This window comes from Typopeltis vanoorti, chromosome 14 (assembly GCF_054136105.1).
Source record: "Typopeltis vanoorti isolate ZY-2024b chromosome 14, IOZ_Tvanoo_1.0, whole genome shotgun sequence".
In the NCBI taxonomy this organism is placed as follows: domain Eukaryota; kingdom Metazoa; phylum Arthropoda; class Arachnida; order Uropygi; family Thelyphonidae; genus Typopeltis; species Typopeltis vanoorti.
Window position 1 is genome coordinate 84,000,951 of NC_143562.1, and position 26,997 is coordinate 84,027,947.

Consider the following 26,997-nt stretch of genomic DNA (forward strand, 5'->3'; position numbering starts at 1 on the left):
CTTTCATCCATTTCACAAATGGATTATTTCCATGTCGATTTGGTACTCCTATTTTCATAAATATGATAGATAAAAAGTCGATTTGTTATGGGGATTCAACTGTGCTCTTATTTGATGAGCAACCGATAACCCAGTTGAATCCTCTGCTGTCACTGGTACTGTTCATCACTCCAACATGCGACTATTTACCGATGCATACCCGACTGTTGCTAATAGAAACGCTACAACGTAACAATCTCTTCCTATGATTTTTGTATAGAGCGTGCTTGAAATCTGTCTGTTTTGCATTTTCTTTGTGTCACCTATTTTACGTGACCTGGATATTAGCACGCTGTGTCGTGTTGCAACGTTTCATGTAATTGAAAGCTTCAGCCACTAACCTGAAACTTTTAATTCCATTGGAGTTGGTTTACAGTTAGCAGGTTGCCCCTGCCGTATCCTTGGCAACCAGGTTATAACACAGCAGGGAGTACCTTTCATTTGCTTGGTGGGTGCTGCACTATAGCGCAGTTGCAGTAGAAGCTTAACAGACTTCTCATCTCATCTCCTTCTTCTCGAGATGGTTTCATCCGCCCACTTATGCTTTGCCGCTTGCGGGCAGATCTCTAGATCCAAACTGATGTCGTTTGCTGACATAACAAGCGCAATCAATGATTTATTTCTCGAAATCTTTCTCTGGACTTCTCTTCCAAGCTTGCCCTTATCATAGCTCTCTGATGAACGTGTAGGTTGGAAGTTGTTGAGTTTTTAGGACTTGTATGGATTTATATACGCGGCTTACTGTTGTCTAAGCTACTTACTTCAGCTCACGTCATTGAAGAGGCGAATATCATCTATGAGATAGAGTTTCCTAAAATTATTCTCGCTAAAATTAAGTGAAAATTATCTTTTAACACTTTCTAATACATACTACGTTCCTTCAATGAACCATCCTGAATTCTTCGATGGTTATTTATCTGGTTTGCATTTGCGTGTTTGTTTTGTATTTCATTTTACAAGCTTACCGTTTTATGCAATTAAAAAAGAAACAAAAAAAAAAACACTTTGTAGATTTTTTATTATTTATTTATTTAACGATAAGTATTAGTCGCATGCTGATCATGCCGTTACACTAATATTGTATAGCCTGCGTTTGTTAATGTTTTTTATTATTAATCGATTTAATTTTTTATTATTTATTTTCCTGAAGAAGAGGCATAAGGCTTCCTTGCCTTATGTCTATTAGTTGTATAAATTCGCAGCTGATTTATCTTGCCATAAATATGTCGGGGGAAAATTCTAATCTCTCTGAAGCTGGATGCCACTTTGGAAAAAAAAAAAAAAATCTTATTCTTGTTGGATTCAATTCAGAATGAAATGGTATACCGATGAGGGAACCAAATGGAGAAACTGCCTTTGAGCGCAGTGATATGAGACCGCTAAATTACCTTTGCTTGTTGGAAATTAAGTGAGAGGTTTCCGCTGCTCCGCTGGATGATTGACTTCTGGGTCCTGTCCTTTAATTTCCAGCAAAGCAAAGGTAATTTCCCAGTGGTCATTTGATCCAAGAAGACAAGTCTCACGAGTGCATTACGGAGGTGCTGCAGTCAATTACAGTAGATAAAGAATATTAGATGACGAATTTGGTATTTGCTCTTAAACGATATCCTATAGAATTATATGATATTAAAAACACTTCTTTTTAAGAAATGTTTTTATATAATCATATGATATATGAGAGGTGTATTCCATACACCTCTTTATTCCAGTAAGGTATTTATAACCATACAAGAGGTGTTATGGAATGAAGGAACACCACCAGAAGTTGATTCGTTTAGTTTGGAGCTGAATGCCCGTTTTCACTGTAGTGTTTTTATGTAATTAATTTCGAGATAAAATTTATTGTTTACGTGCCACCTAGTTGGCCGAATGTTAATGTTCCCGCCTTTTTTCAACCAGTTAGCTGCGGATTTGAATCCCGACTTGAACGTAGATTTTGATTGTCTTTAGGCGGGAAATGAATTTCATAATCCAGTGAATGGGAGACATAAAATAAACATCATAGAGAAGAAATTAAATTTAAAAATGACTTATTACAGTATTTCTTGCTTTTTTTCCATTGTGTTTATTGACCTGTGGCAACAGTTCCAGGTGTCTAATCGAATTGTCTGAAGAAATACGCGAAAAGTACTAGAATCTTTCAAGAAAGGCTTTTTTTATTATTATTTTATTCCTTTCTCTCTCTCTCTCTCTCTCTTTCTCTCATATAAATTTGCATGATGCTTAATCGTGATAATAGTATGCTTTATTTGTGTATTTAATGTTCCCAGGTGAGTCTTTGACTCCATGAGGTCTTGGGTAATAATAATAATATTATTATTTTGCTTTTCAGTGTAGTATTCAGTATTTATAACTTTACAAAGTATGGAAGAACAAATTAAATTGAAATGCTAAATTACAACTAGAATACTGATTAAGGAAATCGAGTCCCATCAAAACCGGTCTCCTCATTACATTCTACCGTTTAAGACTATTACAAGAATAAAGCATCCGAATTGACCGAGGTCAGATACATCGAATAGTTTATGAAGTGATTACTTTCTTTTTCCGTGACTAAAAATCCCGTTTATTTCTTATTCTCTTGTGCATGCGTTCTGGTTGACCGAATGGATACTGTCTTCACCTGGCTACCAAAAAGCTGTGTTGGAATTACATTGCGGTTCAGATGTTAGTGAAAGTATTGTTGAAGACACCTTCCTTCTTTCTGAAGGCCTGATTGGAAAATGAGAGATGCAAGTTTGGTGTCTTCATGGATGAATTCCCTGTTTGTCAGTTCTTGGTCTACTCACTATTCGTGCACCATAGATCTCCGACTTGTCAGGGATAAATGTTTTAGAGCGCTGACATTTGTTTTAATGAACCCTACTCACGAAAGGTTTATAACCTTTCGTCAGTAGGGTAGTACATTAATGTTACATTAATTAGTGTACATTAATTTCGTGTAGGACATTAATACTGTGGACGTGCTAAGGATAAGATAATCGGGAAACTCTGAGGGATTAGATATCCAGTGTCGTATTATATGTGGGATTATGCTTAAAGAGACTGATGAGGCTAGAGATCTTGGGGTTTTAGTAGACAGGAAGTTGAAGTTCAAGGGTCATATAGCAAAAACTGTACATTCAACTCAGAGAATAATGACAATGCTGAAACGAACTTTGACATGTAAAGATAAGGATGCCTTTTTACATCTCTACTAGGTCTTGATAAGACCTAATTTGGGCTATTGTGCTCAGGTCTGGTCTATTAGTTTCCGCAGTGATTCTGATACAGTGGAGAGAGAGAGTGCAAAGGAGAGTATTAAAAATGATATCAGGATTGTGGCATAATGATAATGAAGACAGATTGAGAATTTGTAGGCTGCAGACACAAGCAAAGAGGAGAAAGAGGGGTGATATGATTGAGACTTGCAAACTTTTGAAAGGGGTTATACAGAATTTCAGTAGATGGGATTTTTCATTTTGTGGAGGTTGGAAAAGGATGCGAGGGCATCCATGGAAGTTGAGAATGGATACTGTCAAGGGGACTAGATTTTTCTCTCATAGAGTAGGGCATGATTGGAATGGATTGCCGTTAGATGTTGTGTGTGCAAGTAACGTGAATGAATTCAAGAACAGATATGACATCTGGTGCGAATAGTATTACCTCCCTCGATGAGTTCCTGACTCCCCGGAGGTCTCTCTTAATAATAGTAATAATAACAATGAAGATCGAATCGCCTGTTTTTTACCTTCTAGCTCAACATTATCCAGTTTCTTTGAATAATGTTAATATTTACCAGATAATCTTGAGATGGGGTGCGCAGCAGCTATGTTCTCGTTCCTGCACCATGTGAGTACGCATTATAGGAAGCCAAGCTGCTATCAAACAAACACAAGTGATCAAACTAAAATGCTCCCAAATTCCTGTCCTAAATGATCCTACCTGGGGCATGGCCTAAAATAATATAATTGAATATTGAAAATTTCTCCATTGTCAAGCAAGATCTCATTGCAAATATTTGCAGAGAATGACTGCGATGTGTTCTTCCTGCAAGAAACTCACAGAGGGGAAGGTGCCACAAGAGACCTTACATCCATGGCATTAAACTCATCAAAGAGATACCCCATTATAAATATGGTAGTGCAATATTTACAAAAGAAAACCGAATTCCATCTACCATTGACTCAACGAACAACAGAAACATTGAGATTATTACAATCACATTTAAAAATATCACAATCACCTCAGTTTATAAACTAGAAGAAGCTTTCTCGTTCCCTAACATCCTACTCAATAATAATGCATACATAACTAATGTTGTATTAGGTGACTTCAGCACCACTAACTGTGGTTACACAAAGTCCAATAAAGATGGATAACTTGTTGAAAAATGGGCTGAAAGCTATTCTCTAAACTTGATACATAATCCGAAACTCTCAGCATCTTTCAACAGAGGCAGATAGAAGTGGGTCTATAACCCCACCTCATATTTGTTAGCTCAAAAATATCCAACACTTCTGTTAAAAGAGATTTTAAATGGACACGCTATATATAGCGTGGACTGGAGAGTGGACGTGCTATATATAGTGTGTTCACTCTCCAGTCAAGAGGCTGCAAGTCCAAATCCCACCATGGGCATGGATGTTTGTGATTGTTTGGGGAAAATACTAGTGGTGGTGTTTGGTGTAGATGGTGGTTCGTTGTAGTTAGTGGATACAGAAAGTTGTAGAGTAGGTGCCCTCCCTCGATGAGTCTTTGGACCAACTGGAGGTGTTATGTAATAATAATAATAATAAATCCCACTCCATATACTCAACATAGACCTATAATGCCTCAATTCAACCCAGCCATTATACTTAACACAGTCCCTTACACACGACGATTTAATTTCAAAAAAGCTAATTGGAAGCGTTTCATGGAAGATCCTCGAGATTATCCCCAATTCATAAAACTACTGATGAAAATCTTCACCAAACACCCCCCCCCCCCCCAGGATGCCGCACAAACTGCATTTCAGGCCTTTCCATTGATATACGAGCCTAGTATGCTAATTACTTATTACTTGACAACGCTAACCCCTTTTCAGAGGAAACTATCCATGCAGGAGAAAAATTATGCTCCGAGATGGCAGAGGAAAGGCGTTCCTCATGGAAAAAAAGAAACAGAAGCCCTTGACATGACTCATAGTAACAGAAAGGCATGGAACTTTATCAACAGAATTAGGAAGTATTTCACTAAGCCAAATGAGCATCAGGTAACAGCTAATCAAATTGCTCACCAGCTGCTGCTGAATGGAAAATTCCCTAAAATGCAACCAAAAATAAGATATTTAGAACCCCAAGTGAGGAACAAAATATGATTTACCATACTCAGATTTCCTGATCACTGAACTCAACACTGCCATAAACTTATTAAAACCTAGAAAATCTGCAGGCCTTGATGATATCTGTATGAACAAATTAAACACTTTGTATTCAACGCTAAAGAGTGGTTATTAAACCTTTACAACACTTGTCTCAGGTTCTGGCATGCTAAAATGGTGGACTTTCTGAAACCAGGGGAAAACTCACTGAAGCAAAAAATTACAGACCTATAATCACTACTACTATATAGGACATTCCTGGAACCCAGAGTGGTTATTAATCCTTTACAGCACTTGCCTCAGAACCCTAAAGATACCAACTATCTGTACTATACCAACTAATTCTTTCATATAAAACACACAGAAAAAACAAAGGCAAAAGTTAATGCAAGAAACAATATAATAAGAAAGCTTACTTCCTCCAATTTATTTATTTATTTATTGTATGGCTTGTACACATGGTTAAAAGACAATAAGATATAATACACATGAGTATAGATAAGATACACATATATGATTTAAAAAAAGTCTACAGTCAGGCAAATACAAATGTGAAATTTATGACAAGCATCAGACAGAAGATTAGTCATATTTTAACATTTAGGTTTTTGATCCAGTTGATCGCCTCTGGGGATAGGTCAAAGATATCCTTAAAGTCACCTGGATATGCTGTCATCTCGCATTCCTGTACTATATGGTAAATGGTTTGGGTCTCGGCTCCACGGGGACAATGGGGATTTGGTATGTTACCCCACCTTGAAAGTAAGTCTCCATATACACCATAACCTGTACGAATCCTGTTAGCCGTCGTCCATATATTCCTGGGAAGGTCAAATCCAGATGGTTTTTGGAAGATGTTTATGTGATTGCGAACTTCGGGTGATACTGTTTGGGACCACAGTACATCCCACCTACTCACCATACTGTCATTCTGGCTAAGAAGATTATGGGCGGTTTTTATGGCAGGTCTTCCTGATTTTAGTCTATTGGATAAAGCATCTGGAATAAATTCATGTATTGGGAGATTTTGGGTGCAGACCCTAGCATGCTGCGATCTTCTGCCTTGGCTCTTTGCTATTCTTCTGCTGAATATGCCTACCCTGTATGGGCCAGATCCTGCCATGCTGAAAAACTTGAACCCAGCATTGAATGAACGCTTCTGCTTAATTACAGGGTGTCTGAAACCAACACCATTAAGAGACCTGTATGCTTTGGCTGGTATTGCATCTCTTTCAATTCAAAGATCTGCATTCTCAGCTGATGAAAGAAGCAAACAAATGAATGATGAACGCCACCCACTATTTGGCTAGACCATAGTGTCCCAAAGACTATGATCCCGACATGGCTTTCTAGCAATCGTCGAACCACCCAGATACCCTCCAGAGACAAGATTTCAACAATGGTTTGCACTGTACTCTGAGAACAATACTGGTATTCCAACAGCTGAACATCTTCCACGTGGTGCCAAATTTGGCTGGAATACTTGGAAACGCCTCAACAGACTACCAACGATAGGACGCTGCAATCAAAACCTCATCAAATGGGGTTTTGTTTGCTACCTCATTGGACCAGATAATTCTGAGTGAGGGGCAACCCAGTCCATGGAACATCTTTCTTGCCCCTTCTTCAATCGCCTTGCAAAAAAGAGGACCTCAAATCCTTCACAAAAAGAGTAGTAGATTGCTCAAGATACTGTTATATTCCGTTTCTTTTTCCTTCATATTTTACCTATTTATTCCTTATATGCGAGTAATTTACCTATTAAATTTAAGCTGTTCTCATTTGTAATGTATCCTAATTTGTTGTAAATAATGTACCAATTACTTACTACTGTACCACTTGCGTTTATACGAAATAATCTTGATTAGCCGGATTTCAGCTAATCACAAGATTAGCTGAAAAAGTCTTCAGCGGTAGCATACACCAAATCAGCTTGTACATCACCCTCAGGACTAATAATAAATTTTCTTGGAACTAGGGGGAAGGGAATAATTTGACACGCTTTAATAAGTTGAGTCTGAAAATTTCTTCGCTTTAATATTCTCTAACATTACCTCTTTTAACTAGATACACTTTACTTCATTATTTTTGCATTTTGTATAAAAGGTGTATACTCCTTATTTAGATATATTTGAAATTTTAAATATAGCATATTCTACAACTGTTATTAGTTTGTAATTCTATGTTAATTATTCCCACAGTTATAGCTGTGTCTCATTTTACTTGCACGATGCTAGTGGTGCCACCAGGTGGTAATCTCCACTACTATTGATCGAGAGAATTATATGTTTATATATTTAAACAGCAATATAAAATTATTAATTGTTGTACTCACGAATTTAAATAGATAATTTTGCATTTCCTGAAGTGGAGTTTGAGGGTGATAAATCAGGGCGATACGATGTATTAGGATATGTTAAACTAATTAAATCCTTAGACATTAGAAAAGATACTTTTTATGTTTGCATACCAAATTAATGGGATAAATTACAAATTACAATCGCCTTGCAAAAAAGAGGACCTCAAATCCTTCACAAAAAGAGTAGTAGATTGCTCAAGATACTGTTATATTCCGTTTCTTTTTCCTTCATATTTTACCTATTTATTCCTTATATGCGAGTAATTTACCTATTAAATTTAAGCTGTTCTCATTTGTAATGTATCCTAATTTGTTGTAAATAATGTACCAATTACTTACTACTGTACCACTTGCGTTTATACGAAATAATCTTGATTAGCCGGATTTCAGCTAATCACAAGATTAGCTGAAAAAGTCTTCAGCGGTAGCATACACCAAATCAGCTTGTACATCACCCTCAGGACTAATAATAAATTTTCTTGGAACTAGGGGGAAGGGAATAATTTGACACGCTTTAATAAGTTGAGTCTGAAAATTTCTTCGCTTTAATATTCTCTAACATTACCTCTTTTAACTAGATACACTTTACTTCATTATTTTTGCATTTTGTATAAAAGGTGTATACTCCTTATTTAGATATATTTGAAATTTTAAATATAGCATATTCTACAACTGTTATTAGTTTGTAATTCTATGTTAATTATTCCCACAGTTATAGCTGTGTCTCATTTTACTTGCACGATGCTAGTGGTGCCACCAGGTGGTAATCTCCACTACTATTGATCGAGAGAATTATATGTTTATATATTTAAACAGCAATATAAAATTATTAATTGTTGTACTCACGAATTTAAATAGATAATTTTGCATTTCCTGAAGTGGAGTTTGAGGGTGATAAATCAGGGCGATACGATGTATTAGGATATGTTAAACTAATTAAATCCTTAGACATTAGAAAAGATACTTTTTATGTTTGCATACCAAATTAATGGGATAAATTACAAATACTATAAAATATCTCTTTATACACCATTCTTTCTTTCCCTATTCCCCAAAGTATTCAGATATATATTTCTGTTTTAGTATTTCAGTGACTATAAAACATTCAAAAATTTATTAATCCCTATGCTCAATTTCTCAATCAGAAAATTTATGAACTGATTGTATGTTGATTATAATTAAGAATTAAATTATTAATAAGACTAGATATTGATATTTATTTTGATTTCATAATCTTGTAATAGAATATTATTACTAAATAACATAAAAATAATTTTAAATTGTTTTTGTCAAGTACTAAATCTGCTGAATTGTTACTTATTAATAGGATTGTCAGATTTCTTGGTTGTAGAACCAGACACAGGACCAAATTGACGAAATTTTGACAACCAAAAAAAAAAAAAAAAAAAAAAAACTAGACATCTTCTTTCTACAAATGAGCTACAAATATCACAACAGTCACGAGAATCTTTATTTTATAAAGATAACACAACTCAACTAGAAAAAAAATCACAGAGACAAATGAAACATTCGTTGTTTTATAAAGATTCTACAGTTCAACTAAAAAAATCACAGTGACAAATATGAAAATTTTTGTTTTATAAAGATCTTACAACTCAACTAAAAAAATCACAGTAACAAATATAAAAATTCTTTGGTTTATAAAGATCTTACAACTCAACTAAAAAAATCACAGTGATAAATATAAAATATTAGATATTCAAGTTACTTGACTTTATACTTAAATCAAGTATAACACAAACACAAAATTTAAAGAAAAGAAAATGACGAAAACATTTTTTTAAATTATAACTATAATAAATAATACCATGGGCTTATTCGAACTATTTAAAAATCGCAAAACTAATATTAGTTATCCTTTGTTTTAATTAAAATATTACTCTCTCTTTTTGAACTTATCATTAGATTTGGCCATTTTCAATAGAGCCTTGTTATTCAGTAAATAAATATGCATTTGAAGACAATTAAAATCATAGTTTTAGAGACATTGAAGAATACTTTGAACAGTATTTATTGAATGTCTATTTCTATCCTCCGTCCATTGGATTTCCATTAAGGAAAATATTCTTTCCATGTTACCATTGTGACCAGGTATAAAAAAAACACATTCACATATATTATACAAATCTTTATATTGCTTCGGAAATTCCATTTCCATTTTTGAAAATATAAATGCCCATTTTTCTGAAGCTAATTTTTTATTCCACTCTGAAGATTTTAATTCTTCCTCTAATATGGTTTTCAATGTGGTGATTTGATTAAATAAGTATGTCATTTATATCGATATTTTTTCTCTTCAAATATTCAAAACTTTTTTCCACATCTTCCCAATTTGGAATTTCTTCCAAAGTCATCCATGAAAACGCTGAATATTTTTCCAGTGGTATTGTCCACTGTTTTAAATATTCAGTCATTGTTTCATAAAATTTTGTTATTTCTTTGTGAAATTTATTGATTTGTTTTTTTGAAATTAATCCACTTTCTTCATATTTTTTTATTGTTGTTTTAACTTGAAATGGTACAAAATTATTATTTAACTTTTCTATTGCTGTTTTGACACTAGATTTTATAACCTATAAAGCTTCTATAATCGACTTTTTTCTTCCTTCAATTTTTAATATTTGAAAATGAATACTACTACATTGGCTATGTAGGAACCAAAGATAGGCTTCACTAAGAGAGTTTTTAAAAAAATCTAGTAAAGTCTTTGGTGCCTTTTCCTCCAACAAGAAAAAAAGATTAAGAGAATCAAATAATTTTATAGTTTGCTCGATAGCAGGTTGCAGCGATAGCCATCTTGTTTTACAATGTGACAGTAATTTTTTATATTCTACATCCACAAAATTGCAAAAATCTTTTAGTCTTTCTGATCTTACAGTGTATATAGCAAAAGTATTTAAATTTGTTTTAAAATAATCTGTTCAACATCGTAAGATAATTGATCGGCCACAGTTTGTAATGTATTGTGTAATATGTGGGCTGGATATCCAATTCCTTCAATGTCTGCTCTAATTTCTGTTTTTTTAGTTTAGTGTACACATTATTAGTACCTTTTCTTTCTCGGCCCCCAAAATTAACATTTGAATTGTCGCCGCCAAATCCAATGCATTTTTTAGTATCGATTTTCAAGTCCTTCAAAATTTGAACACAAAAATTGGCCAGCATATCTGATGTCTCCTCTTTTAAATTGCTCAATTTCAATAATTTTAAGTTTTGTCGGTCTTGGAAAAATACTGAATCATGATTGGAAAAATATTTTGATCCTTGTGATTACTAGCATCGGTGCTAATGAAATAAAATGAACAACTTTCAATTTCGTTACAGATTATATTAATCGAATTAGGCACAAGAATCCGATTAATTAAACTCGTTTTCGTTTTTGCTGAAGAATACTGTGTTGCAATTTTTGAATTGTTGAATATTTTTGGTATTAGCCTATTGAGAAAGTCTGCAGACGCAAAAGATTGAAGTTCAGAAGAGGAAAACATTATTGCCATAATGTTTTCCTCTTCTGAACTATCTTGTTTTACAAAATAATTTGTAATAGTTTTACTTGTACTTGATGCTGCTACATTAAATTGATGTTTCTCTTTTTTTATATGATATTTTATATCAGCAATTTCCCCATGACTTATACTTAAATAACTGTTACAATGTTTATAAAAACCTTCGTATTCTGTCCTGCCTCTTTTGATAAAAGGATAATTTTCACTATACTCTTTTCTAAAAATTTGCATTGTCTCTTCAGCATTTTCAGTAGGGCTGAAAATAAATAATGTAATTAGAAACGTTATTATTAATTTCAAAGAATATATTTCAAGTAATTACTAATGATCAAGTTTTAAAATAGTAATAATAACTTAACTTACATAAGAAAACGAAACACAAAATAAATTATAGTAAATAAATCAACAGTCAACGGAACTAAATGCATCTACCCTGGCTCGTGGTAGAACAGTACTGTTTAAATGTACGTGTTCACTGCAAATCCCCTCCACACAACATCACGAAACGAGATAGGCACATGGTTAAATCATAATAATATACACAAATACACTGTAAAAAATTTCTGTACAACGTTAAACATTTCTTTAGTTCGGCAAAAGCAGATTTCGAAAGCTTTCCAATATTTCGAAGCATCCCAAAAGGTCTATTCGGGACGTCGGGATTTGAGGCTTAAAATCGGGATGTCTGACAACCCTACTTATTAACAAACATGCAGCAGAACGCAGAACGATACTGACTTGATTGGTGAAGCATAAATGCTTTCATATTCCCCTCCATCTGAAAAGGAAAGTTCTTGGGGGGGGGGGATTATTGAGCTTTAAGCTCGCCCTGAAAGGGCAGCAAGTTTAACTGTGTTCAGCTGAGCATAGAATTGACTTGGGTGTCTGCTTCATTATAGTCTGAAGCTTGCTTGATCAGTGGGTTCAGATGATTAATTGTCTTGATGAAGAACTTTTCAGCTAGGTCGTGAAGGAGAGATGTGATGTAGGGAATGTTGACTTCTCTGTGAATTTGAGAGTTTCTGATAAACCACGGGGCATCCAAACTCATTCTCAGACATTTGTTCTGTATTCTCTGCAGCTTTTGAATATTTGTGTTCGAAGTATGACTCCATGCAGGAGATGCATAAGTGATGACTGAGCGTATTACCATCTTGTATATGAGTAGTTTGTTCTGAGTATCGAATTTACTTTTTCTATTGATCATGAGGTAGAGCTGCACTATTACTTTAGATGTCTTTGAACTTATGTGTTCTATATGATTGGTGAATTGTAGTTTTTTATCGAGAATTATGCCGAGATATTTGACTGTATTCTGCCATGGGATTTTAACACCTAGTAAATGTATATCTTCCTTGATGTGAGGCTTTTTTCTAGTGAACAGTATGGCTGAACTCTTCTGTGGGTTGGCTTGGATTCTCCAGTCCATCAACCATTTCTCTAGTGTGTGAATACTGTTTTGGAGTCTTTTGATAGCTAGTTTGGGGTGAGAGATCTTGCTAATAATGCAGTATCATCAGCATATAATGCAGTGATTGTTGAGCTTGGGTTTTGAGGGATATCAGCTATATAGATAGAAAACAGCAAGGGGGCCAAGAGTGAGCCCTGCAGCACTCCCACCAGAACCTTGCATCTGGTTGATACAGTTTCATTTATTTTGACTTGCATGTATCTGTCTCTGAGGGAAGAGTGAATTATTTTAACTAGATTAGTAGGCATATTAAATGTGATGAGCTTGTAGAGAAGACCCTGATGCCACACCTTATCAAAAGCCTTTGCAGCATCTAAAAAGACTGCAGCTGTATGAAGGTTCTGGTTGAAGCCTTTGGAGATGTATTTGATCAGCCTGTGGATCTGCTGAACAGTGGAGTGATTTTTTCTAAATCCAAATTGCTCATTTGGGATTATACATAGTTGGTCCGTTTGTGATTGAAGCCTAGTAAGGATTACTTTTTCTGTGATCTTTCCAAGGTTAGACAGACGACTGATAGGTCTGTAGCTTTCAGGGAGTTGGGTGTTTTTTCCAATCTTTTTGATTGGTGTGACATCTGCTATCTTCCATGTTAAAGGGAAATATTTGAGCCTGAGGATGGCATTAATTATGTTGACTAGATGTACAATGGATTTTCTGGGGAGTAGTTTGATTATTTTGTTTGTAATTCCATCTGAACCTGGAGCTTTATTGTTGTTCAGGTGGGTTATAATATTTATAACTTCTGTTGGAGAAGTGGGTGTGAGATGTTCTAGGTTATCTTTTTGTTGTGTTATGGCCTGCCTGACTTGGCAGTGAATCTTGTAGTTGAAATTAATGTTCAAATTTTCACAAGAGGAGCTGCATTGAGTTTCCAAGTTGTCAGCCAGAGCCTCTGCCTTTTCCTTGTCAGTATGGGCTATTCCTTTCATGGTCTGAATTGGGGGTAAAAGTTGTCCTTTAGTGTGGAAGGTTCTCAGAAACTTCCAAATGGAGTTGTTTTCTGGGTTTAATTTCGTTAGCTTAGATTCCCATTCTTGGTTTTGATGTTTTTGAAGGGCTTCTCGGACTTGTCTGTTCAATTTATTCAAATTTGTTTTATCTTGAGGGGCTCTTGTGTTATGATACCTCTTGGTTCTAGGTCATCTTTTTGTTGTGTTATGGCCTGCCTGACTTGGTGGTGAATCTTGTAGATGAGATTGATGTTCAAATTTTCATAAGAGGGGCTGCATGGAGTTTCCAAGCTGTCAGCCAGAGCCGCTGCCTTTTCCTTGTCAGTATTGCCAGTATGGTCTGAATTGGGGGTAAAAGTTGTCTTTTAGTGCGGAAGGTTCTCAGAAACTTCCAAATGGAGTTGTCTTCTGGGTTTAATTTTGTTAGCTTAGATTCCCATTCTTGGTTTCAATGTTTTTGGAGGGCTTCTCAGACTTGTCTGTTTAATTTATTCAAATTTGTTTTATCTTGAGGGGCTCTTGTGTTATGATACCTCTTTCTGGTTTTGTTACAAACATGCAGATCAGCAGAGGACTATTTTATTGTAGTAGTTGGCAGCTGTGTAACTAACTCAGTATGAATACCAAACATATAAATAGGTATATAATAAATTTAAAAAATCATTTAATTGGAAGACATCATTTAATTGGAAATGGAAAACATCAGTGGGCAAGAGGCATACGGATGCCCACTAATTCTAGGCTCAGATTGAGGCACATTAGTCCCTGGGTAGATGGCTGATTGATGTCCCTCCAATAAAAAATAAATAAATAAATCAAGTCCTTAAAAAGGCATTTATTTTATGAAATCTTACATTAAGTTAAACTTACATTTAATAATTTTTTAAAAGTTGCTGTCTTGATTTAGGATATGCAACAGTTCTGGAAATTCATTTTTTGAAGTGATGTCTTTTTTTTTTTTTTTTTTCCCAGAGCAGATAATAATCAGCAGGTTCTCTATTAAGAACTGATCTTTTTTTTTTAAATTTAGAACTTAACAACTGTTCTCATCTGTACAGTTTTAAATTAGCCTTTTAGATAAATCCTTACAGCAATCTCTTAGTTTGAAAGTACTTTCCAGATTGTTTTTCTTGATGAAAGAGTTATATTTCACATTGAAACTTAATGTTTTTGAACAACTCACATACACTTTTGACAATGGTTTGCATGATGCTCATGCACTTGCACCCTTACTAGGAAACCAGTGCCTTTGTCACAGCTTAGTACTTGCATGAACTCTCACTTGTCTACATCAGATCTTTAATATAACAATACATTTTGCAATTTAAAGTATAAACACTTTAAATTGCATGAATGAATGTGTATGAATAAACAATTGAATGAGTTGGATGAGTACTAAATATTTATATCTTAGGTACTCAATTTATCAAAAATGTTTTTGTACACCTTTTAAACCCACATGTCCTGAGCCCAGTTTGCTCATTTATGAATACTTGCTAATTCCTGATCATAACATAACACATGTGAATTGAATTATTAGCAAAGAAGTTAAACCTTTCATTGTAGTAATATAATTTGAATCCACCTGGCATCTGCTGCAAAATAATTTTATGAAAAAATAGTATTTTTTTACTTTTATTTTTATACATATTTTGCAATTTTTAATAAAAAAATAGGAACAATCACCAATTATCTCTTTATGCTGCATTCTCAGATATGATAATACATGTGGAAAGACTGAATAAGAGAGAAGCAAGTGTGGATATCTAGGAAGTGTAATATCCTGATCACCGATGAGGCTTGTTTAAATATGTGTAAGAAACATAGTGTCATAACTGAAATGGTAGTTGAGGAATGTCAAGCTTGTGTAACTAACGAGAAGATAGTGAGAGATTGATGCAAGATTTGAAAGATGAGTTGGCGAAGATGAGGAAAGAGATGAAGCAAAAATGAGGGGTGAAACAAAGAGAATTGTAGATATGTATACAAGCGTGAAGAAAATGGGAAATGACGGTAGTTTAAAAGAGGTAATGAAAGACTTGTGAGTGACATTGTATGGCAATTCGATTATTAAAGGTGTGGTAAATGAGAAGATACACAAAGTTTGTTCTGGAAGGTAAAATGAATAGAGTAAGTTATGAGGAGTAAATGAGCAAAAGAGATGGTAGTGATAATAGGAACAAATGGCTTCACTGGGAACAAGGAGAATATAAAAATGAATATCAGAAAGTTGTTGAGAAGGATAGAAGATAATAGTGAGATAGGAAATGTAGTGAGTGTATTTCCCATGTATGACAGTGATGAGATGATGTGAAGAGCAGGGATTTATTATTATTGTTATTACATGACACATCCAGGGAGTCCAAAGACTCATTGAGGGAGGGCGCCTACTCTACAGTGCTCCGCCTCCACCACTCAATCCACCAACTACAACTATTTTCATCATCTACACCAACACCATCTACTGCCGATCACCACCACCACCGTGGTGGTGATTGGCAGTAGATTTCACAGACAATCACAAACATCCATGCCCATGACAGGATTCGAACCCACAGCCTTTTGGCTGGAGAGCGGATACACTAACCACTTAGCCAACCAGGCTGGCAGGGGAGAGGAGGGGAGAAAGAGTGTTGTACCACCTTACCCCAGTCCTGAAGATACTTTCAGGTGCAAACTTTGTTTGCTCACACTTGGATAAAGGATTAAACTAAATTTATTATGGAAGGCAAGATTGATGTGCTTCTTGTGAATGGAGAAATGGATTGCATGAGTGTAGGGAATGAGAGAATTAGGGAAATGAGGCAACTCAGAGTGGACAGGAGAACACTGTGTGAGAAAAATCGATACTCAAAGAGGAAGTTAATGTGTGTGTACACAAGATGGGAATGGGATGGCTAAGGAAAAAAAGGAAATTGCTCAAGGAAGGTATGGAGAAGTCATATCGAATAAGTGGTATCAGTGAAATTTGTTATAGATCCAGGAATGAGCTGCTATGTTTGTATATTGATGCTACAGGTATCAGAAATAAGGGAAATGGTTGCATTGATTAAGTTTTTCTTCACCCCCAAAAATTGTGGGAATAAGTGAGGCAAGGTTGGACAAGGATGACATTCTGACAGGAATAGAGATGGAAGATTATTATGTTTTTTGTAAAGATAGAAAGGATAAAATTGAAGGTGGAGTGCTATTGATGATATGAAAACAGTTATGTCCATACAAGGTAGAGATGCAAGGGAGAAATAGTGTGAGATAGAATGAATACTTAGTCTGTTGAGATAGGCCTGGTAATGTGGAGGGCAGTAACCATGAAATGCATAAGCAAATCAACCAAACAAATAGGAAAAGAATGATCATGGATGATTTTAATTATGGCAGTATAGATTGGGATGACGAGATAGCAACTGGAAGAAAGAAAATGAATTTATTCAGTTTTTGAGGGATAACTACCTCATACAGTAAGTAATAGAGGACACACATGGATTGAGGGTCTTGAATTTGATCATCTCATCAGAGGATGAGATGATCAAATACCTCTTGCTCACTTGCTGACTTTCAGTGAGCAAGAGGCATATGGGGAATTGAGCAAACTTGTTGCTACTGAGGTTGTGTACTTGACATTTCACCACATATTTTGAATAAATGTGCAAATCATTTGACATCTTCCCTTCCAAAGGAGTGGAAGGGAAGATTGTACCACTGAGTAAGGGAGGTTACGCAACTTGACTGTCAAATTATAGTTCAATCTGTGTGTCAGGTATTATGGTTAGCGTTGGAGAGGCTAATTGTGAAATAGTGAAAACCAGGATCCAGAATTTGGTTGAAAATAGTGATTTTTGATGGACAGCTCAGATTTGATGAAGGAAGGTCATGTTTTAATAATCTACTTGTTACAGTAAGATGACAGCTGCATCAGATGAGTGAAATGGATACACAGTGGTATACTTAAATTTTGCAAAGGCTTTTGATATATTACCACATGATAAGTTGATAGTGAAACTAGAGTGGATGGAGTTGGATATTGGACTAATGCATTGGATTGGAGATTGACTGTCTGATAGGTATCAACAAATTGTATATGAGGGAGCAATATCCAGGAAGAGGAAAGTCACTAGTGGTGTGCCTTAGGGATCTGTTTTATGGCCATTGTTGGTTAACCTGTATGTTAGTGATATTGAGGAGGATTTGAATGGGGATATTCAGTTGGTTGTCAATGATGCAAAGTTAGGTAGAACTATGAGGAGTAGAACAGTTGTTGTGTGTGAATGAATAGACATGAATAGACTGAGTGAATTGGCATGGGAATGCAGATCCAGTTCAGTGTTGCAAAATGTAACGTTTTAAAATTTGGAAAACAAAGATGGGATGTAGAGTTTACTCTTGGTGGAGATATATTGTTGGAGTTGGAGGAATAAGAGATCTTGGGGTGATGGTGGATAAAGATCTGAAATTTACAAGACATATTGCTATAATTGTCAGGACAACAGAACGAATTCTGGCAGATGAAGATGACACTGACTTGTAGAAATAAGGTGATTTTGGTTCCATTGTATAAGGCTTTGATTAAGCCATATATGGACTACTGTCACAGATTTGATCACCTGGTTTTTAGAAGGATGAAGAGATATTGGAAAGAGTCCGGAGGTGATTAAAATCATTTTCGGTCTCTAGGAATGTTGAGTATGGAGGAAGATTGAAAAAATGCAAATTGCAGAGTCTAGCAGATAGGAGGAAGTGGAGTGATATGATAGAAATATATAATTGGTATAAGATTAATGTTGAAGAGGTTTTTCATAAAATGATGTGAGATGGGGAAAGAACAAGATGTCATCCCTGGAAGCTGTATTAAGAGGAGTGAGCAAGGGAGTCAGAAGTAGATTTGTTTCATGGAGAGTGGTGAAGGATTGGGATGCATTGCCTGAGAGTGTTGTGTCTGCAGAGAATTTGAATGTATTTAATGCACAATATGATGAGCTATGTGTATGGGAAAGGGACCTCCTGCAGTGAGTCTTTGACTCCATGTGGTCTTAGAATAATAATAATTATTATTAAATTAATTAATTCATATTTCCAATATTTCAGCAAAAGTCAAATTGCCATCTTGTGTGCGTGGCCTGTGCGAATTTCACAATCAAACCTATTAACAATTTCACAATCAAACCTATTAAACATAGGTTTGATTTTGTAACTTCCCAAAGCACGCAAACCAATAAATAATAACTAACTGGTGTCATCCTCAGATAAGCTTACAAATAAGCTTCGAGGATGAAAGCTGAGAAATTACATCTCATCCAAGATTTTAAAAAATAATAATAATAAAAAAAAAATCAAAACCCATATATCAGATTTCAGTGCTGTAGTTACAGAACTTAAATAATTATTATTTAAATTAAGGGGATATTAAATCCCACATTATTTTAAAACCGAATAAGAAACTCAAAGATTGGAATCAGAGAGTTTTATGCCGAATATAGTAAACTATAAAATAGTAAACTATAAAGTATCGGCGATTACTAGCGTGAGCTAATGCAAGTAGTCCTAGTACATAGTACAATCTTGGGCAACTGCAGCAAAGGTGGTAAAGTTCCGATCTCTATTCTTGGTATTTTCCATAATGTAAAAACACATTTCCTAGGAAATGTATGCTGTTATTACATTATGGTGGGAGGTCACTACCCAGACCGGTTTCAGCCTTTATTGAGGCTTCATCAGTGAGTAGCTAGACCAAATTAATTCCAAAGGGTATAGCGAAAAGAACTTATATACTCTGCTATATGAGTTGTCAAAAAGGTGCACCCATTAAGTTACTTAAATATAAAGAGCCAATAGGCTTCATTTCGGCGATATAAACATTATTAAAATTAAGGGGATATTAAATCCCAAGTTGTTTTAAAACTGAATAAATTTTTAAATAATGTTTATATTTATTGGCTTCTTCTATTTAAGTTAAATAATTGTAAATATATCTATATAACTCATTGTTAAATGAACAAATGCTGTATTATTATTATTATTATTATTATTATTATTATTAATACATTATACAGAAAAAAAGAAAGAAAGAAAAAAACCTGTACGAATTTCATTGTTTCAAAAAAAACAAAAAAAAACAGATTTAAACCTGTTGTAAATAGGTAATCTTATGTTGTAAATATGTAATCACAATATTAATCATAATTTTAATTAAAAAACAAAGGATTGAATTTTTTTAATGAAAAATATATAATCAAGTATGTATTATATGTAAACAAATGTATGCAATGTTGTAAAAAAAAATAAATAATATATTACTACTACTACTATTATTATTATCTGAGACCTCCAGGGAGTCAAGGACACAACAGTGAATGCCATTTTAATGGCATTCATTGTTCATATTAATTTTAAAATCTTGATTTGTTTCTTACCACATCTTTCTAATTAAGAAATTTGAAAACCTTACTTATAGCATTGTTTTTATTATTCAAACAAAACAGTTATTGTTTTTATTATGTTATATTCATGATGAAAGCAGAGATATCACATATACAGAGTGTTCGGGATAAATTTGACATATTTATAATTAATTATATTTTTCCGTAAGTTACATGTATTAACACACACTTCTCTTCATTTAAAAGTTTGGACCCTTCTTCATTCATATACAAGATGTCAGAAAGGATGGATAGCTGGAACCCACCTGAATCATGGAAGAGAATAACTTGTATCATGATGATTCGTGCCCGCCATCAAAATAAGGATATTACGACTGCTGCCCAATGCTCCCTGAATACAGTAAAAACAATCAGGCATGAACTAGAGACTTGCAATGGTGACTACGAGGATGTAGCAAGAAGAAAGATCCCTAGCAGACGATCTGATTGCGTTCGTACAGCAGAATTCCTCGCAAATCTGCAGGAACAGGTGTTGAAGAACCCTGGCATTGGAATTCGGGCTTTGTTCGTGGAGTTGCTAACTGTAGTCAAGCCCTGGATAACAAGGATAGCCAATGGTAGGCCGTATGTATGGCCAATGCTCCCTGAATACAGTAAAAACAATCAGGCATGAACTAGAGACTTGCAATGGTGACTACGAGGATGTAGCAAGAAGAAAGATCCCTAGCAGACGATCTGATTGCGTTCGTACAGCAGAATTCCTCGCAAATCTGCAGGAACAGGTGTTGAAGAACCCTGGCATTGGAATTCGGGCTTTGTTCGTGGAGTTGCTAACTGTAGTCAAGCCCTGGATAACAAGGATAGCCAATGGTAGGCCGTATGTATGGCAGCAGGATTCGGCCCCTTGCCACACCTCTGGGAAAAGTCAAAAATGGTTGTCTGAAAATTTCTACGACTTCACCAGTCCAAATGTTTGGCCTCCAAACTCCCCAGACCTTAACCCCATGGATTATTTTGTATGGGGCGCAGTTGAAAAAGACACCAATCGCACTTCCAGTAATACAAAAGCCCAGTTAATGGATAAAATTAAAACAGTTTTTGCGGCCCTTCCCAGGGAGACTGTAGCATCAGCTTGTTCGAGGTTCCGAAGCAGAATTGAAGCTGTGATCGATGCTAATGGTGGTTATTTTGAGTAAATCTTGTTGATAGTATTGTAATTAACTCTGCCTGTAATGTTTTTTTGTCAATTCATTAAATTTAATAGATACAAAGAAGATTTTCTTTTTCCTTACGAAACTGTCAAATTTATCCCGAACACCCTGTATATATAGATATATATATATATAATATACTTTATACTCTTAATAAGACTGAATATGCTATAGATTGTAATAATATTGCTTTTTTAATTTCTTAATCTATAGCTATCAGTGCCATTTCATAGTATTTCTTCTCCAAAGAGTCGATTTGCTGTCCTCAATAATCAGCACTCCTACTTCTTGTTTGTAGACAATGGCACAGTTGGAAAATATGGTGCTGAGATTCCAGTTAGGAAGAAATTGGAGAAATATATATCTAAGCAGAAAATATATGCAAGTGAGTAAGGTCTCAAGTTACAACATTTCCTATTATTTTTAAGCATGTAAATTTATAAATTTCAGTTATTAAATTCTTACTTTGTCATAACTGTTATATTTCTCAGTATGCACTCATCTTATACTATCTGATATCATTTCTGACTTGATTAAACTATTTTAACAATTTGTTACAAAAATTTTATTTTATAAGCGACATTGCTACAAAAATATACATTCCTGAATATATAGTTGAGTTCAATTAAATTTAGAAGTTAAACAGTGGTGCATAGAAATATATTCACAATGTTCAATTATTAGTTTGCTAGAATTATTTTATGACAATGTCACTTCATTGCTACTGTGATATAGGTTGAAAATATGTACCACATTAATGCTTTATGCAGGATTAAAGATTAGATAATTTGGAGGCCCTGTTCTAGACACCGGGTATGTAACATTTTCAAGCCACTTCAGACTCCAATAGACATATTATACATTCATATTTTTTAATGAAAACCATCCACTATCACCTAGATGACATTCACAGATCTATGTCATAGGATTCAAAGCTGCAGCCTCTTGGTTGCAAAGTGAAGACCACTGTCCTCTCAACAACCCATGCTGACAAAAGTTAGAGAAAGAAATACAAATAATATGGATAAGCTCTTATTCCATGTGGGATTATCTGAAACCTTTAGGACTATAAAATTCATGCATGAATTTTATAGTCTTAAAATTCTGAAACCAGAATATAGTCTATTCTGGTTTCAGTTGTTGTTTTTTTCTCCATTCTATTCAAATTAGAATATAACGTCTGTTCTGTCCTCTATCAATCTTTCACCATCTCTTGCAAATAAAATCATTCTTTTACTCTTTCTTTTTGTATCCTGGTTTATAACTCCACAGAATGTTGTTTGTGTTAGCTTTGTTTCATATTCCATATTTTCATTCTTTACCAAATCTTGCTTTCATTGTGTGTATACATTCACTCTTCTTCTCTGGATTGATTGATTGGCTGTTTAAGTACACTAGAACAACTAAGACTCTAAATATAGTCTGTCTGTAAATATCTATTTTCAGAGTGTTTGACAGTTTTATTTGGGTAGGGATGATGGGATGGCTGCAACTTCTGCAGGACTGGAAAATTAATTCAGTTATAAAGTCCCTATAATGGGATGCAAAAAACAAGATCTTTCTAACCAAATGGCATTGTCACTCTGTATAGACACTCTTCATCAGAGCTGGCTGTTGGCAGGGAGAGAGAGGGTATTTCCCCTGAATGTCAGATTTTGAGGACACCAAATTTCCTAGCTGATAATTAATAAGTGATATTTAAAATTGTATCTATTACTTTTTTTTTTCAAATATTTAATGAACAGTGAAAAATATGCAGTGAGAGAAGATATGAGAGGTGTTGATAGAAGCAAAAAAGAAGAGTGAGAAAGTAAAGATTCTGAGTCTGCTGCCTTGATATGACAGGATGATTGAGAAGGACAGCCATGATTGCAAATGAGTTAATGAAAAGATTGTGCAAGAGGGATGGTGTGCAGTTTATGGATGTATGAGGGAATTTGATGGATGAAAGGACGAAAGGACTTGTATATGCCTGATGGGCTGCATTCAAATCTTTTGGAGTTAGATATTTGGATTGAGTACAGTTCGTTGAAAGTGCAAATCAGGGAAACTAGAAGATTAGAGGGAAATGCAGTCAAGTGTGGGATCTGCCACCCCTGAGACAAATGAAATAAGTATGTGTACAGAAGTGAGCATCCAATGCTGAATGCAGTTTCACAGGTTTCAAATGCATATGGGTTGGTTATGACATTACACAAGGAAAACCATGGGTCTATTGGCATTGATCCACTTGTCTTGTCCAAAAATTATAGGCATCAATGAGATCTGTTAGACAGAAAATGATATAGTTACAGGAATAGAATGTAAAGGGTATTGTATTTTCAGAGAGGATAGAGGGAATAGAACAGGAGGGGGGGGGGGGGTATTGCTGATGATAGATAGTAGAATATCTTCAACTATCTATCATTTAATATCATAAGAAAATTAGAAGTTAATGAGGAATTTAGGTCAGTGGGGAGATGGTTCTTTTGAGGCTATCTAGTGCAAGATAGATGCCAGTAGAAAATATATTTTGGTTGTTGCTGCAGACCAGAGGATCCACATGAAGATGTGGATGCCATTCATCAGCAGATTAGTGCAGTAAGTGCAGGCTGAGAAATTATTATGGAAGATTTGAATTATAGGGTGACAGATTGCAGGGTGGAAAGGGGGGCATGTGGAAATGGGATTTATACAGTTGCTAAGGGATAATTACTTGAAACAGCATTTCATGGAGGGGGCCAGGGACTGAAGTGTGCTGGATCTGATAACAGCACCAGAATGTGTATCCATACCCAAGATAGACACTCAGCCTTCAGTTGGGAAAAGTAACCATGCAGTCCTGTTCCTAGAGGTTGCTCAACATCTGGAATTCTCCGTTAAAAAAGCTTTATGTGGAATTATAAAGCTGATCATTATGAAAAACTAAGGTGTCAGTTTAGAGCAGTGCTATGACATAAGAAGCTACAAGGAAAGTTGTCAGTAGTGCACGAGAAGTGGTCATGGATTGTTTGTGAAAAGCAGTATCAGACTGCATACCCACAGTTAGGAGGATACACTAAGTTGGGGAGGATTAAGTGGGTGAGTAGAGAGCTGCAAAAAAGAAAATGTGAAGAGAAAATGTAAAAAAAATATGATGAGCATACTCATGAGCAGTCAAATGTACAAGATTAGTATGGTAAGAAAGGTTGAATCGGATTATGAGAAAAAATTAGATAAGCACACCAAAGTAAATCCAAAAGAATTTTTTTCACTGTGTAGCGAGTAAGAGGAGTAATGACTAGGGAAGGATGACCTTAATAATGCTGATGATGGAATGGTCACAAACACAAGAAATTGTTGAGTTGCTGAGTGATCACTTTACAAAGGTGGATCATACAGGTGGAGATTTTGCAGTTGTTGATGTGAGAGTGATGTCAGAACTGAGGAAGATAAATGGGAGATGCTCAACATGTTAAAAATATTAGTGTGGATACAGCAGTGGAACTAAATGGCATGTCAGTCCATCTGCTACATGAATGTGGAAGAGAATTGGCAATGAGAAATAAGAAATATCTGATGAGGTTATGTTCAATGTATGTCTCTGCTCTGGCAAGGTTTCAAGGGAGCGGAAAGAGAATAAAATAGTTACATTACATAAAGGTGCCTCTAGATGGAAGTAGCAAATTACTGACCAATTAACATCTCAGGAGTGGTGGCTAAAGTATTGGGAAAGTTGATTAAAGGTAAAATTCAGCAAGGGTGGACAGGAATACAATACAGTATGGTGGCAGCATGGCTTTGTAAAAGGTAGGTCCTGCCTTAGTAATTTACTCACATTATGTAATAGAGTGACAGCAGAATTAGATAAGGGAAATGGCTACATCTTCATACTGCTGGATTTTGCAATGGCATTTGATAGAATACTGCATAGAAAATTGTTACAAAAGTTGAAGCAAATAGGAATAGATATAAAGCTGGTAACATGTATAGAGATGGCTGACAGACAGATACCAGAAAGCAGTGTATGTTGGAATGGAATCTAACAGAATGAAGGTGACTAGTGGAGAGCCTCAGGATTCTGTACTATGACCACGACTCTTTAATTTGTGTATTAATGATATAGGGAAAGATTTTAAGGGGAGATAGGAGATATTTAGTTTTGTTTTTTTTTTGCTGATGATGCAAAACTAGGGAGGGCAGTAGTATATAAAAGTTAAATCATCTTGCAGGATGATTTAAATAAGTTGCCATTATGGGTAAATTTTCTTGTATAATAAAACTTATAATGTAAATAAAACCTATATGCAGTATACGTGTGATTCTATAATAAATTATAGAATCACAAGTATACCGCAGTCAAAAATTGATTTATTATACAGATATTTCATCTTACCTATCATAAGACATTATCAGTGCGGATAGAGAACAATAATAAGAAATTTTAATAAAAGAGTCAGTAAAACACATGCATTTCATTGGTTAGAAACTATTGGCGGAAAATAAAATTGGATAATTTTGAGTTTAAAAAAAAAAAATCTAGAATACAATTTATTTAATACACTTAAGGATGACAATTTCCCACACTTGAGGAATGGTGAGCCAGTTGCTATGATTGAAGTTAAGTTGATGAAGTAGGACTTCAGCACTTCCCTTATATAAATGTTCATGTTTATACATGGATCTATATTACAGTTTTGCTATTTTTGCTGTTATTTCTTGTGGCTGGTGTTTTCAATCCGTGTTGTGCTAAGACAGATTTGTGAGGTTTGATGAGCTGGATATGTTCTTGATTCTCAGAGATGCATTTGTTGACAGATCTTTCTGTTTGTCCATAGTAAGATGAATTGCACAAACATGATACTTGGTGTACACCAGGTAGTATCAGTGGTGGGAATTGGTCTTTTGGAGAAGGCAACAGATTATGAATTTGGTTGATGGGTTTGTAGGTAGCAATGACTTTATATTTTCTCATAATTTTTGATACTCATTCAAAGATGCCTTTAATATATGGTATAGGAGTCTGTGGACTTCTTCTTCTTCTTATCTAGGTTGCTGTATAGAAGAACTGTTAATTATTTTCTGTGTTTTTCTTGGATTCTATACATTTAGTAGCACTGTTTTCTTGATAGTTTTCAATTCTTGTTTTAAGAGATCCTTTGGAGGAGCAAATCTTATGTGCTTGAGACACTAGGGATTTAATGATGCCATATTTTTGTGATGGAAGGTGGGCTGGTGTATTGTGAATATAGTAAGCTGTAAAAGTTAGTTTTCAGTAGACCAATGTGGAAATAGATCCATCTTGTTTCTATTGGATGTGTACATTCTGGAAAGGAGATTTCTTTTGATGATTCTTTTTCTAGTATGCATTTAATACGAGAATGTTGGATGTTCATTTTTTGTAGAAATGAATGGAGTTCTGGTTCTGTGTAACTCCAGACTGAAAAGACATCATCTGTGTGCCACAGCCAAATTGATGGTTTGGGTCAAATGAGAGGATTTCTTTTTTCCTTGTGTTTAAGATAAATATTGGCTAGGTTAGATGATAGTAGTGAGCCCATTGTCACCTGTACATATATGATTCCATGATAATTTTGGGCAAAGGATAATGATTGTCAATTTAATGTTGCAAAGTGTAAGGTAATGCAGATGCAGTTCAGGTTGTAAAGGTTACATATTATAAAGGTCTTAGAGAAAAATAGTCAAAAGGAAAATACAAGATTGGATTGAAGAAAATGGGATACTGTATCGGGGACAGCAT

General features: G+C 34.9%; 1 protein-coding gene across 1 annotated transcript in view; it reads left to right on the top strand.

Moving 5' to 3' along the window:
• Trpm (transient receptor potential cation channel, subfamily M) overlaps positions 1–26,997 on the top strand; it is a 410,993-nt gene that overhangs the window by 120,797 nt on the left and 263,199 nt on the right. The window contains 1 exon segment of the mRNA XM_090403483.1: positions 21,492–21,672. Within this exon segment, the coding sequence (XP_090259609.1) occupies positions 21,492–21,672 (181 nt within the window).